The 14,456-nt window shown below is 47.0% G+C and overlaps 1 protein-coding gene across 8 annotated transcripts in view; it reads right to left on the bottom strand.

Moving 5' to 3' along the window:
* PACS2 (phosphofurin acidic cluster sorting protein 2) overlaps positions 1-14,456 on the bottom strand; it is a 1,277,570-nt gene that overhangs the window by 396,197 nt on the left and 866,917 nt on the right. For all 8 annotated transcript variants that reach the window (XR_014224766.1, XM_082242585.1, XM_082242586.1 and 5 more), the window contains one exon: positions 13,180-13,290. Coding sequence is in view for 7 of the 8 variants with exons in the window: in XM_082242585.1 (XP_082098711.1) it covers positions 13,180-13,290 (111 nt within the window). In the remaining variant the exon portion in view is untranslated. The remainder of the gene's footprint in view (positions 1-13,179; positions 13,291-14,456) is intronic.

Below are 14,456 nucleotides of genomic sequence, written 5' to 3'. Positions count from 1 at the left end.
AGCAAGTGTTCTAGATCAGGTTCAAGCTCTGAGACCCCTGTGAGACCGGGCATAGTGTCTCTGTATTCACGCAGGTCCTCAAGGGTAGGTTCGCCTTCATCACCAAACACAAATGCATCTGTAAGGCTCTCCCCAAGCAATCCAGGGCCACCAAAGTCATATCCCTCCGGAGAGCATTCTGAGGTCTCTCCTAAATATTTCTGCTCTGCGTGCCATTGCAGAGCCTGATACTGATTGTCCAGCTCTATCTCCTGCTGGACCAGCCTGTCCAACTCCGATACCCACTGCTCCTGGGGCCGCTCTCCCAGGAATGCCATCCGCAACTCCCCTCGGTCACTGGCCCGTTGCCCTGGGGTTGGAAAGCACTTGCCTGGTATATACCAGCAAACTGGAGGGCTCCAATCCAGAGCTCCACCCGGATCTTCTGCCTGAGCTCCAGGTATTGATATGCAGACACCGTCATGGGGTATACTGAAAGAGAGATCCGCAGCATCCCCTCAAACTCTGATGCCAGGTCCATATTTCCGTTGGGGTGACCAAAGTCTGCTATGCTGATCTTGGATCCCAGTGGAGGCTTGGATGTCCCAGACTGCAGGAAGCATCCCATTGCTTGCCACCAATGTGACGGACTCCGGACACCCTGACTGGGCATCTCCGCCAAGAAGCTGCTTCCTATGCTCTGGTACACGAGACCCGTGAATCTGGCTATAGTTTCCCCAAGAACTAGGCAACACCAGTTTTGGAGCAAACCAGAAAAAGAATGGTTTATTCAAGCACAGGCACAAAGATATACACTCTGGGACAATCCCCCTCCCCCTTAGCAGCTAATCCACATACACACATACATCCCATAATAGGTTAATCGTAAGGCAGGCAGAAACAATAGAACAATGGGATACAGGCACTTAACAATAACAATAAAAAATAACAAACCCCACCCCACGTCACTATCTAGCAAGGGTCTATAAGACACTCCTACAATATTCTAGCAATCTGAAAAGTCAAATTGTTTATCTTCATATATTTCTTGAGTGATATTGTTCAGAAATATTATTACCCCAAGTGAAAGAGGCCCTTCATTCTTTCAACACAAACCACACATATAGAACCCAGAATAACTGGGTTAATATGAAACGCTGAGTCCGGTGTAGTTGTATAGCAAGTCTGATTAGTGCAGACCCGACTGGGGTTCTTGGTCGCCCTGTGCCCCTAATAGACTTAGGGTGACTTACACATAAGAGGGGACGGGGAAGCTGGACAAGGAGTTTCCCAACCTCTCTAATGTAATCTGGGTTCCACAAGCCCCCCCCCCACCCAAAGTGACTCCCGTCACATGCCTTTCACTTAACCCTTTCCCATTCTGTCCAAAACTAACTTAAATTATGCAATGGGAAAAAAAATCAGCAAGTAATCTCTTTAGAAGGCAAAAGATGGGGGGCGTGGCTTGATGGCAAAGCGAGTGGTTTTCTAGATCCAGAGCTCCGAGAATCCTCATACATTCTGTCATCCATCCTGCACCGATCAAAAGCAGAGTCACAACGCAGCCATTCCTGGGACCCCTGTGCTTCTCCTGGGCCAGTAAAATGGTGTAGATAGGGCAGAGTAAGACGCCGCAGACAGCCGGGAAGCTGGACCGATATTTCAAGCAAGATGGTGCCGGTGACCTCCCCTCCTCTGCAACTGTAGGCACTTCATTTCCTCCCTTACACATGCAGGAAGATTCGGCTCACTCCTCTCCTGACCTGCCTGATCTCTCTCACAATGCTGCATTACATACTGATCCTGCTATACCACCCGCATCAGGTGAGCCAGACCTATCTCCTGCTGTGCCTACTCTAGCTCAAATGTCAGCCATTCAAGACTGCAAGGCCACTTTAACTACTCAAATAGAGACCATTCATATAGACTTTTCATTACTGAAGCAAGATGTACAGAACCTGTGGGACCACACTGGGGCCACAGAGGCTTGTATTAGCACTGCAGAGGATACTCTGGCTCCTCTGGCTACCAACATGCATGAGGCCTCCAGTGAGCTTGTGGCGCTCAGGGCCAAGGTAGATGATTTTGAAAATAGGTCCTTCCGCAATAATTTGTGCTGTGTGGGATTTCCTGAAAAATTGGAGGGGGCCAGTCCAGAACAATTTCTACTCACCTGGCTGAGAGAGAACATAGGAAGTGATATCACCCCTGCTTCCTTTGCCATTGAAGGGGCACATTGTACTCCACCTCGACCCCCCCCCCCCCCTGGCGGGGGCCTTGCCACGGCCTATCATTGCCTGTATCCTCAACTATCAAGACAAAGTGGCTATTCTGCGGGCTGCGATAGGAGGGTAACTCCGTTTTAATGGTCAAATAATCCATATCTTTCCAGAATTCTCGGCCAAGGTTCAACGCCAATGTGCTTCCTTTAATATGGTTAAAGCCAGAGCAAGAGAACATTCTGTTCAATACTCCATGATATATCCAGCGAAACTTAAAGTAATCTCCGCACGAAAAGCCTATTTCTTCACCTGACTGATGGAGGCCTCCTGGATAGATGAGACCTTTGGCCATACGCAGCATTCCCGCAGACGCTGAAGAAGTCCTCCTTTATTGGAATAAGTCTTATGGACCCCTGTTTGTTCTATAGTCAGACGGATACCCTATCATGATGGGTCATTTTGTTGTCCTCTCCTTGTCCTGACATCACTCATGTAATATATATAGGATACCTGCAGACACACATGCAGTCGGATGTTCCTCTTACTGTTGATTCCCTTTTTGGTTTGTTACACCATCATTCTAAAAAATGTTTTACTGAGGATTGCTATGGAAGTTCCGCTTTCTGCCCCACAACTGCTCCCCACTATGATGTGATGCTAGAATCACAGGTTTTGTTGATTTCCTTTTGTTGTTCGGGACATAGGATTTCTATGATTGGGATGGAAGAGCAAAATGAGTGGGTTGGGTTATTCTAAAGTTCCAGGTATTTTTTCGTTCTAGTTTATTTTTATTTTTTTTCGTATGTCTGTGCTTTCCTCATACTTATTTGGTCTGGCTGTGCTGGCATCTACTGAAGGAAATTGTTGGGTGTATTATGTTGAATCTTACAAATGTTACTAACTTTTGTTATACAGTATATTGTAATGGTTGATAGTCTTAAGATTCTCTTGTGGAATGTACAGGGTTTGAACTTGCCACGGAAACGGTCCCTTGTTTTCTCCTTCCTCAAAAAATACAAACTGCATATAATATGTCTACAAAAAATGGATTTTTGTAAAATCTTACCGTAAAATCCTTTTCTCTTAGCTCATTGACAGACGTAGTCCTCGGTGATACACCACCTTCGGGTTATGTTGCCTCCACAGGAGCAGGACTAGACAGGAAATTAAAAAGCTCTGGCCACACCCTAGGGGCAGTCCCAGAGGGTATATCCTCTCTCTCTCTGCCTCAGCAAATCAGTTATGTGAAAAAGCAGTCTTTAGAGATTTTAACCCAACCCAACTCAAAAACAGAGGGGCGGGGACTACGTCTGTCAATGAGCTAAGAGAAAAGGATTTTACGGTAAGATTTTACAAAAATCCATTTTTCTCTAGCGCTCATTGACAGACGTAGTCCTCGGTGATACACCACCTTCGGGACGTCCCAGAGCAGTATCACAAATGAGGGGTGGGAAAATGGAAATCAAATCCCAATCTAGAAGGCCCAACCGGTGCCAACTAGAAGTTTACAATGCTCATCCTTAATGATGAGACTCAACAAAAAAGAGAAATTTTTTTTTTTTTTTCAAACAGAAAAAAACCCTCGAGGTAGACCACCGGTCTCCTCAAATTGCGGCCTGAAAAACCTTGCGGCCAAATGAGGCATCCGCCGATGCCGTCACATCAATTTTATAGAATTTTGTAAAGGTATGTACCGACGACCAGGTGGCCGCCTTACATACCTGGACCACTGACGCCTGATGGCGAAAGGCCCAGGAAGTACTGAGCGCTCGAGTGGAGTGCGCCCTAACAGGGAACGGAGGACTCTGACCCATAATAGAATAAGCCTGTACCACCGTCTGTCTAATCCATTTGGCAATGGTCGCGGCAGATGCAGGCAAACCCTTTCTGGGGCCATCCGTGATCACAAAAAGTGAATCCGTCTTACGGAATGATTCCGTAGCTTTCAGGTATACCCTGATTGCCCGAACCACATCTAAGGAATGCAACGCATGTTCCCGATGATGCTTGGGCTGAGGACACAAGGAAGGTAGTACAATATCTTCATTCAGATGAAAATCTGAAACCACCTTAGGAAGAAAAGATGGCTTAGGATGAAGTACTACCTTATCCCTATGAATCACTAGGTATGGGGACTGGCATGATAATGCAGCCAGTTCTGACACCCTGCGAGCAGAAGTAATAGCCACCAAGAAGGCCACCTTCTGGGATAAAGTAAGCAAGGGAATCTCCCTGATGTTTTCAAAGGGAGGTTTCTGTAGAACCGACAAAACCAAATTAAGATCCCAGGGCGGTAAGGGCGCGCGGACTGGAGGAGCCAGGTGCCGCACCCCCTGGATGAAATTCCGCACCAAGGACTTGGTAGCTAAAGGTTTCTGAAAGAAGATTGCTAATGCTGAAACTTGACCCTTGATGGTGCTCAAGGCTAGCTTCTGATCAACCCCTTGTTGCAAAAAGGCCAATATTCGAGTTACCGAATAGGTACGTGGAGGAAATCCTAAAGATTCGCACCACGCAATATAAGTCTTCCATGTGTGATAATAGACCTTGCTGGAAGTCGCTTTCCTTGCTTTAATAAGGGTAGGAATGACTGAAGTAGACAAACCTCTGTCCTTCAGTACTTGGGTCTCAATGGCCAGGCCATTAAACCCAGCGACTGTAAAGCATGATGGTAAATTGGTCCTTGAGACCACAGACACTCCCTGAGACGAAGTTCCCACGGAACGTCTGCGACTAGCATGTCCAAGTCGGCCAGGCCGGCTTGAGGAGGCCAGCCTAGAATTTCTAGGACCACTGGCGCTGATAGAATCTGAACCAGGCGTCCCTAGAGGTATCTGGCCCCGACCATCCGAGAAAGTCTGGTCGTTTTCTGTTCCCACACATTTATCAGATACCTGATTGTTATCAGGAAGGGTGATCTTTTCTGGTTGAACCTCAGGGACCGAAGTCACCCGACTAGAGGCTACTTGGCCTATCTGGTCAACCAGATCCGATTCCTGTGAGGTATAGGGACTAATCTTAGGAAAAGGTAAAGGAAAAAGATCTATTCAGGGAACGGTAACTACCGCTTCCTGTAGTACTTAAATGTTGGAAGGGAAGAATCGCACCGGTAGTAGTGGTTAAAGCTCGATCTAATGTCCTGAATACCGGTGAAAACGTCCCCCCACCCTGAAACCGGGTGGGGGCGCACCTTCAGGCTGTGTACTCCTTTGCTTCGGGTTTGGCTGGGTTGGTCCTCTGCTTGTCCGACCAGCCCTTCTTGAACCCTCCTGGAGGAGTCTTGCCTTTCCCGCTAGTACCAGCCGGGCGCCCTTTATGGGCGGTAAAGAAAGGTCCTCGCTTGTTGCGAGGTCCCTTAGCTTTAGCAGCCTGTGGCAAAAAAGTGCTCTTGCCCCCAGTGGCATCCTTGATGATTTCATCTAGGTTGGCCCCAAATAGACGATTCCCCTGAAAAGGGAGATTTGTCAAGGTCTTTTTGGAACCTAGGTCAGCTGACCAGCATTTTAACCACAGCACACGTCTGAGGATCACCGCTGACATAGATGCATGCCCTAATAAGGGAGTAGTGTCCAAGGCTGCGTCACAGATAAACTGTAGCCCTTGTATAATCTGTTCCATCAAATCAGATGTCTCCTGGGGAATATCTTTTCCCCTAAGGTCTTGGCGTACCATTTTCGCCCATTCCGTAAGTGTCTGGGAAACTAGACCAATAACAATTACTGGTCTAAATGCTGACCCTATCAGAGAGAAGATGGTGCGGGACTCTGCTTCCATCTTTCGATCCACCGGATCCTTAAAGGACGAAGTGTCCTCCACTGGGATAACCGTGGCTTTATTCAGCCTAGAAATAGGTGGATGCACCACTGGTGGTACCGTCCATTTCTTAATGATGGATTCCTCAAACGGATAGCGTCTAGCAATACGCTTGGAAATAGTAAAGGTACGTTTAGAATGCTCCCATTCTCCTTTAATCTGATTACCGAAACATTTGGGTACAGGAAAAACCTTCACCGTTTTGATGGGCTTTATTAGTACCAAAAGGAATCTCTGTTTCAGTTGCCTCTGCCGGTAAAGCCTCAAGTTTTAAGGTTTCCTGCACTGCCACAACTAGTGCGTCCACCAATGCTTCTTCCTGAATTATAGCAGGAGAAGAAGCGTCCTCCTCACTGTCTGAGGGGGCTTTACCTGGGATAACAGCCTTTGCAGAGGAACCTGCAACTGCAGTGACCATCTCTGAATCAGAGTCAGAGGTGTCAGATAGTATAGGGGTAGGCGGGGGTCGCTTCCTTGACCCCCGTCCCTGACAGGCCGCCTCCACCCGAGCCACCATAGACTCCAAAATTGCTGTAAATGACTCTACACTCTGTGCACCGGCGGGTCCCGTGGCCCCCTCGAGGGAAACAGGTGGGGGAATATGTGTGGCAGGGTCCATGATAATTCCAGTCACTTCCTGGATAATATAATTCAAAAATAAAAAACTTTTTTTTTTTTTTTTTTTTTTTTTTTCAGACCCCCAGCGCCACAAAAAGCCCCTTAGTGTTACCTGCTAGGGATCCCTATCGATCGAGAGAGAGAGAGAGATAGACCCCCAGGCTCACCACTTGATGCTCAGAGTTTAACTGCAACAGGTTACAGCGCTGTCTTGACAAACAGGAAGTCTTTTGGCTGGCTGCCCAGGAAGAAAGGAGGCGGCTCCGCCCCTCTGCACGCCTTCCGGCGCCTCCCCTAGCTCCACGAGGTGTTTGGATCACCTCAAACATGGCCGCCCCCATGCTGGAGACACGAGGCTACGCCAAAATGGCGGCTCGTGCGATCCAGCAAAAAAAATTGGCGGCGGCCTGTACTGAATAGCGGTGTGCTGCAGGGCACACAACACTCTCTCTGCATGGGGATTTGGCGTGGTTGGCGGTACCGGCCCTGGCGGACCGCATGGCCATTCGGGAGGCCTGCTAATAGCTGGAGATCTGATTAGGAAGGCAGTCTACATGTCCGTGGCTTCTGACTGGTAGGTAGCTTATTCTTATCACCGTAAGATTCCCAGAATGCCACAGATTATAATCTTTTTAACATGTATACAATTAGATTGTTAGCTCCCAAACCAAGCCTCCTGGCTTTTTGCACATAAAATCACACTCAAAGTAGGAGGATCTGTGTCATTTATAGGATAGAGAGGGACTCTATCTTACCATACAGAGAGGGGCCCGCGTTCACCACAAGACCCGTCAGGGGAAAAGGGGGAACATACTACTCACCATACCGGAACCAGGCGGGCACCAACTCCTGACAGTACCCCTCTCCACCGGGGCGGGAGGGCTGTCGACCGATATGGACGCCGTGACTCATGGTCTTTGGCGTTTCAGCGAGACGTTTAACTCGCGGGGTCAGTCCTTTAATGGGACTTTGTCGCAGCCGACCCAGCGCGGAGCTATGGCCTGCACGCGCTCGTAGGCTGAACTGGGGTGACCACCGGATCTCAACATCCAGCCCGTTGCCCAGTTCAGCTTTCTTGCTTGAAGATCTCACAGGAACACTGGAGAAAAAAAGCTGTCTAAAAAATCCTTTAAGAAAAAAATCTTGCCAGGACCTAAGATCCCAGCAAGGTATCTAGGTCCTTACTCCTAACTAGACAGAAAATAACTGATTTGCTGAGGCAGAGAGAGAGAGGATATACCCTCTGGGACTGCCCCTAGGGTGTGGCCAGAGCTTTTTAATTTCCTGTCTAGTCCTGCTCCTGTGGAGGCAACATAACCCGAAGGTGGTGTATCACCGAGGACTACGTCTGTCAATGAGCGCTAGAGAAAAACACATTTAGTACTCCCCAAAATTCTGGCACTCAAGAAGGCTTGGATAGCATGATCCTTCCATACCTCTCATACCTTCTATTCCAGAGGAGTTCTCCATAATGCTAGCCAAATCTATATCAGCAGAAATTACTCATTTTAAAACAGACCCGGAAGGTTGTTTGTCCTCATATCTATTCAGGTTGGACGATCCGTCTTAAAAATTTAGTTAACCTCTATATACCTCCCCCCTTCTGCTGACCTATTGACAAAAATTACCTCATTCACCCTAGATCTTCCTAGGGGACCTATGTTTTACACCAGCAACTTCAACTGAGTAGTGAATCCTGCCCGGGACCGTTTGCGGGGTGAGGGGAAATCCTTCCTAGGATTCCCCTGGTGTTTAATGCTCCCTGCCGTAGAGTCTGCTGTTGCCTTTTTTGTTATTGTTTTTATGCTGACTCAGGTTTGGGCACCTTAATATACTGCTGAATTGTGGTGGGCCATGCTCTGAGGGTCTGCTGATCCCTACCCCCCACCCCTCCCCCCTATCCAGTGGCATAGTTGGCCAGGGATGCCAGTCTCTGGAAAAGTTGTTAAGCTCTTGGCTCCTTTTCCACAAGAGCAGTGGTCTCTAAACTATGGCCCAGAAACCAGATGCGGCCCTTTACTTGCTTTTGGAGCATTGTTTCCTCCACTGATACCAATAATGGGGTATAATTCCCCCACTGTCACTAATAAAGGGACACAATTCCTCCCAATGATACCAACAATGGGGCACTATTCATCCCCAATGACACCAACGATGGGGCACAATTCCTCCCAATGACACCAACAATGGGGCCCAATGACCCCAATGATGGGGCACAATTCCTCCCCCTGACACCAACGATAGGGCATTCTTTTTTTCCCCACTGACATCGGGACCTTTTATACTCCCAATGGCCACAGTCCAGTCCCCCTAAAGTCTGAAGGAAAGTAAACTGGCCCTTTGTTTGGAAAGTTTGGAGACCCCTGCCCTAGGGGATTGTGAGCTCCTATCTAGTCCCCAATGTCGCGGGGGCTGAGGCATTTCTGCAGCGGGGACTGGTGGAGGTGACTGGTGGGCAGATTCCAGCCTCTATAGTTTGTTTTTTTACTTTGATTGTCAGGCTTTTAATGTAGTCTGTTTCTTTACCCTGCTTGGCACATGCTCCACGTAGGGTGCTCCACTACGGCAGCTCTCGGTACTAGAGTGGTAGCACGTACAAGAGTGTAGATTTCTCATGATTGTTTTTAGATACTGCAGGTCTTGGTGGGCTCCCGCCTCAACCTGCCCTCTCCTGCCTCTCTTGTTTTTTTTTTGTTTTTTTAGTGCAGGACACCACTGCCTCCTTCCCCCAGTTGTTTAAACATTTTTCTTTTTTTTCCCCCTGAATTTCTTGGTTCACTAATGCATCAGGCTTTTCCAGGCTCCACGGCTGCTAACTCCATCATGTCCCTCACATCTCCCCAGGCCCAGGGATAGCCCGAAGCCTCCCACTAAAATGTATGTCCTGTAATGTAAAAAACTTAAATGCCCCGAGTTCAGGTTGCCTACTTATAGGAAACTCCCTTTCGCACTGGGAAGGTCCAACATATTACCATTCGCTGTTTTCCTCATGCATACCACAGCACTTCCCCGGACTCAAAATCCTGGGGGGTTAGCATAGTAGCCACCAACAACGCCAATTGAATCCTCAATGAGGTGCTGTCTGACCCTTTGGACCAGTACCAATTCGTGAAGGGAACCTAAATGTTCCTAACACCATGCAGATATCATTCTTGCAGATGGGCTTGGAAAACGATTCCCCTTCACCGAGGGACTTCTCATATTAGGAGGCTGTATGAATGTTGCAATTGATTCACTATTGGATACATCATATGGCTCCTCCCACCTTTTTCTCTGATGTTTTTAACATCTCCTGCACTCTGAATCGCTAAGTTTGGCAGGTGCTTCATCATAACAAGAGAAACTACACTTTTTTCTCAGCAGCTCATCAAACATACTCCCTTATCTATGATTTCTGCATTTAACAATCTGATCTTCTCCGGGTCCACAGGGTGATCATAGACACCTGCAACCTGTTAGACCATGCTCCAATGGTATTAGAATTCTCCCCTGCAAGCACTGCTGATAGGTCCTGGCATTGCAAACAAAAAGCCCTCATCCAGTCTGAGGAAGTTAAAACTATGGTTATGGCAGAACTCACGGCCTTCTTTCCTATCAATCAATCCTCGGTTTCAAACCCGTCCAAGGTGATAGTGCTTCATAAAAGGCCTTCTTATTTTGCAGAGTTCAAAAAGGAAGAGGCAGCGTGTTTAACAGTGGCGTCCTTACTTTCCTGTATCCGGTCCCTCAAATCCCTTCACAAAAAGTCCTTGGCTCAGGCAACCTAAAGAGAGCTGCAGACACTTCAAGAGCAGCTTGAGTCTCTTCTTACTGGTAAAATCATGGGGGGGCAAAAAGCCAGGGAAGACATTAGCTAGGGCCCTAAGAGATGCCCCTCTGCGGACGTATATCCCCCACATTGACTTGGGCGATTGTAGGCTGCTAAATATTTTACAATTCTTCACCCACCACGTCTACACCCATGGGAGATGACAGAATGCCTGATTTCAACAGATATCTTAATTTCTCTGGCATGCCCCAGTTATCCCCTGCAGATGCTCAAGCTCTTGTTACCCTGCTGACTGCAGAAGAGCTTTTTGCAGCCCTGAAAGCCCTGAAAGACACCTTCTAGCTTCTAACTTCTAGCACAAGTCTCACTTAAATGGGCCCCTCACCACATCCATTACTTGGGAATGAACCTCCCCCTACCATCAAGGGTATCTTTCCTGCTAACTTTCTGTTACGAAAACACGCCAAGACCTGGAACAATGGTTCGCTTAATACTTCTGGTTTGGCCAGGATGCTGTGCTCAAAATGAAAATTCTTCTATGCCTATTGTATGTGCTCCAAACCCTACAGGTCAGGATCCCTACAACCTTCCTAAAGCAACTCAGGTGGGAGTTTACAACGTTCCTTTGGGCCCAAAAGGCCCATCAGCTCTTGCACACACTACTGTCAAACGTAGCTGGAGACTAGGATTCCCAGACCTGTTGAACTACCACAGTGCTGTGCACCTCTTCCGAGTCTTGGACTGGCGTACGCATGCTGGTGGCAAATGATGGATCCAGCTTGAGGAAGCCTCTATGGGCTTACCCCTACAGGGCACCTCCAGGCTTTGGTCCACTTTTTCCTCCTCGGTTACTGCCTACCCTCTATTGGGCTATACAGCTCAAGTACTTAGAACTGAGTGGGCAGACATCACAGCAGCAGGTTACCCTTCCCACTGACAGCAGTGATGGACACCTGAGTCCGCCCCCCCACCAGCCTCTACAAACCCTTCCACCCTTTTGTTACAGTGAACCTTACCAGCTTGGAGGTCTTTCTCACTGCTTCAGGGTACTTAACTTTTATCTCAGCTTCAGCATATGACGGAAGAACCGCTAACATTCTGGAGTGCAAAGATGACAATTTTTGTAGGGTATGGGGAAACCTGCCTCCCCCTTCCCTCTGTTGACAAGCTTTGAGAAGTTATGCCTCTCCATTTCCCCCATTAGACACTGCCTCCCCACGACATATAAGTTGTTGACTCTTTCCTCTGAATACCAACACCCAGCTTTTACATAGCCAAATTGGAAGCTTTTTTAGGGGTCAGTCTGTCTGAACAACAAAAAGACCACACCAGTTGCTTCACACACTTGGCCTCAATATCTATCGCTGTACAAGAAAAAGGTTTTAACCTACTGGTACAAGGTGCCCTCAGGCCCTTCAGATCTTCCTACACCTTTTCCCTCAATACGGAAGATGTCCTAGTAGAAGGGTACATAGCTGCATATCTTTTGGACCTGCCCATGTTGGACTCGGGTGTGGCACAAACAAACTTACTGATGTGGAATAGGGTGACGACCCTGCGGCTTACCCACTACACCTGGCCCCCTTGTCCTCCAAGCGCTATTAACAATCTTGCACAATCCAAATGCTTAATACAGCCAAAGCCTGCAAAACTCAAGAAACCTGCACTATGGAAGAAATACTAGCAGCTTCCAATCATAAAGAAGAACAAAACCGTAAGACCTGGTTTTACTGGTTTGATTATATTTTCTCCACAGACTATTCGGCTGACCCAGCTAGTTGAGGCCTGACCTTGATTAGGGGGCTTCCTGGACTGGAGGTTGTGGAGTACAGGCCTCTGTCTGAGAAACCCATGCAGAAGGGACACTGGATGATTTTCCAGTAGCAAACTAACGTCAACCTTGTACTATACGATCCCCTCACCTACAGTACATTCCTCTTCCATGCCCCCCCCTTTTTTTTTTTCCTTCGGAATTAACCTGCCCCCAATAGTTGTGATAGGCAGGCCCTATATTGAAGATCCTATTGAGGTTTTTGCCTCATGTTACTGGGTTTATAGTGATACTTACTAGGGTGAAATGCTTTTAGACACCCACCAGTTTATATCTCAGGTTCCTAGGTGGGTCAACATGTTTTACCTCGAGGACACCGTCTCAGTTTTTGTTCTTATTATATTTTATATTACACTTCGTTATTTCCTTTTTTTTCTATCTATCTGTTAGCTGTGAGCCTCTGTAGAGCTTTAGAAATGTGTGTTTACCCTCTAGGCTTAGCTCCATATGGTAGGTGCCTGCAATCCTTTCTGGTTTTTATTTTTTGTAAGTTTTAAAAAAAAACCTAAATAAAGAATTAAAAAAAAGAAAGAATTAAAAAAAAAATAGATACTCATAAAACAAGTCAGTTTGGATCCACCTACAGTTACTGAAAAGTAAATACTGAAATTTCAGTTACTGAAATGTAAATACTGAAAATTCTCTGCCAGTATGTTCTGCAACTCCAAGGAAAGTGAGGTTACTTCCACTTAAGTGAAGCTGACACTCAGAAACTACACAAGATGAAGACAGACCGTGGCAGTCACAGAATGTAAAGCAATTTTAACTTTTGAAATCCAACATCTACTCCTTTTCTTATCAGTATCATGTCTTAATGATAAATCCATTAACGCATAGAGATGAATATAACCAGTCACTGGTGCAGCGGAAGAACTTTAAAAAGTATAGTTGTGTCTACACGAAGCAGTACATCACTTTTTTTAAATAGTCCTTGATCAAACTCTTACCTGAAGTTTGTGCATCCAATTTTGTAAATAGGTCCCTCCAGGCTGGATCCTGGAAGAGGTAATTGTATTTGTAGTCCACAGAGCCAAGGTATTTAGCCACAGGATGAGCACCTGTAAAAGCAGCATATGTTCACTTTGAAATTAATCCACCATGCATTTACTGTAAAAATATTTTTCTTTAGTAGTTTATTGAGCTATACAATAGATCACCGGGTATATGTCCTACCTCTAGTAGCCTAACACTAACAAAGCAGAAGGCTATTCTTTAACAGAGGCAGGCAGCAAGCCTTAAAGTGGAAGACCAAAAGGGAAGTTTGTTCCATTTCATACCCCCCCCCCCCCCAACAATCACAAATAATGTCTCCTCCCTGTTCATTTAGCTTTTCATTTTAATTCTGACCTAGGCCATTATATGTGGTATTTGGTCCTGCAGCTACCTGGTATACTGATATTACATCTCCCAGGAGACTGCAGGACCAGGGATATGGATCGTCTGGAGGCCGGTCTGGCATGTCATTGGGAGCTGGCTGCCAGCTGAAGAGGACCAAGACGGTGGTGTGGGACCTGGGTTATGTCACCCAAACAGCTGTACAACACTGGATACGCTGTGGGGTATGTGTTTTGAAGATAACTCAGCAATACAGGACATCAACATCAGAGAAAAGAATTTTACGGTAAGTCAAAAATCCTATTTTTTCTTTCATTCATTGATGGACATAGCTCTTCATCTTTGTGACCGTAGGGACGTCCCAAAGCAGTGTCAAATATGAGGGGTGGGAACAGCAGAAACAAACTTCCACAAGGCTAAACATTGCCAAACAGGTAACATGGAGCTCAACTGAGAACAAATGAAGCTCTCCTGAAAAGAAACACCCTCAAAGAGGACAAGTCCTCTAAACAGCACACTGCAAAACTGTGGCCAAAAGCAGCATCCGCAGATGCCAACACATCCACTTTATAAAACATTGTGAATGTGTGCACAGACTACCAGTGGCCACCTTGCAAACTTGCACCACTGACGCCTGATGATGGAAGGTCCAGGAGGCACTAAGCCCCCGAGTAGAGTGCGCCCTGACAGGCAAAGGAGGAACCTGACCCTTAATAGAATGAGCCCGAACCACAGTCTGTCTGATCCATCTGGAAATGGTTGCAGCAGAAGCAGCCAGCCCCTTGGGATGTCCATCCGTGAGAACAAACAGTGAGTCTGACTTCCTAAACGACTCCGTAGCTGCCAGGTACACACTGATTGCCCGAACCACATCCAGGGAATGCAAGAC

The sequence above is a fragment of the Pelophylax lessonae genome (assembly GCF_965119305.1).
Source record: "Pelophylax lessonae genome assembly, chromosome: 13".
Lineage (NCBI taxonomy): Eukaryota > Metazoa > Chordata > Amphibia > Anura > Ranidae > Pelophylax > Pelophylax lessonae.
Note: the sequence above shows the minus strand (reverse complement) of the source record. Positions and strands in the feature narration are given on the sequence as shown.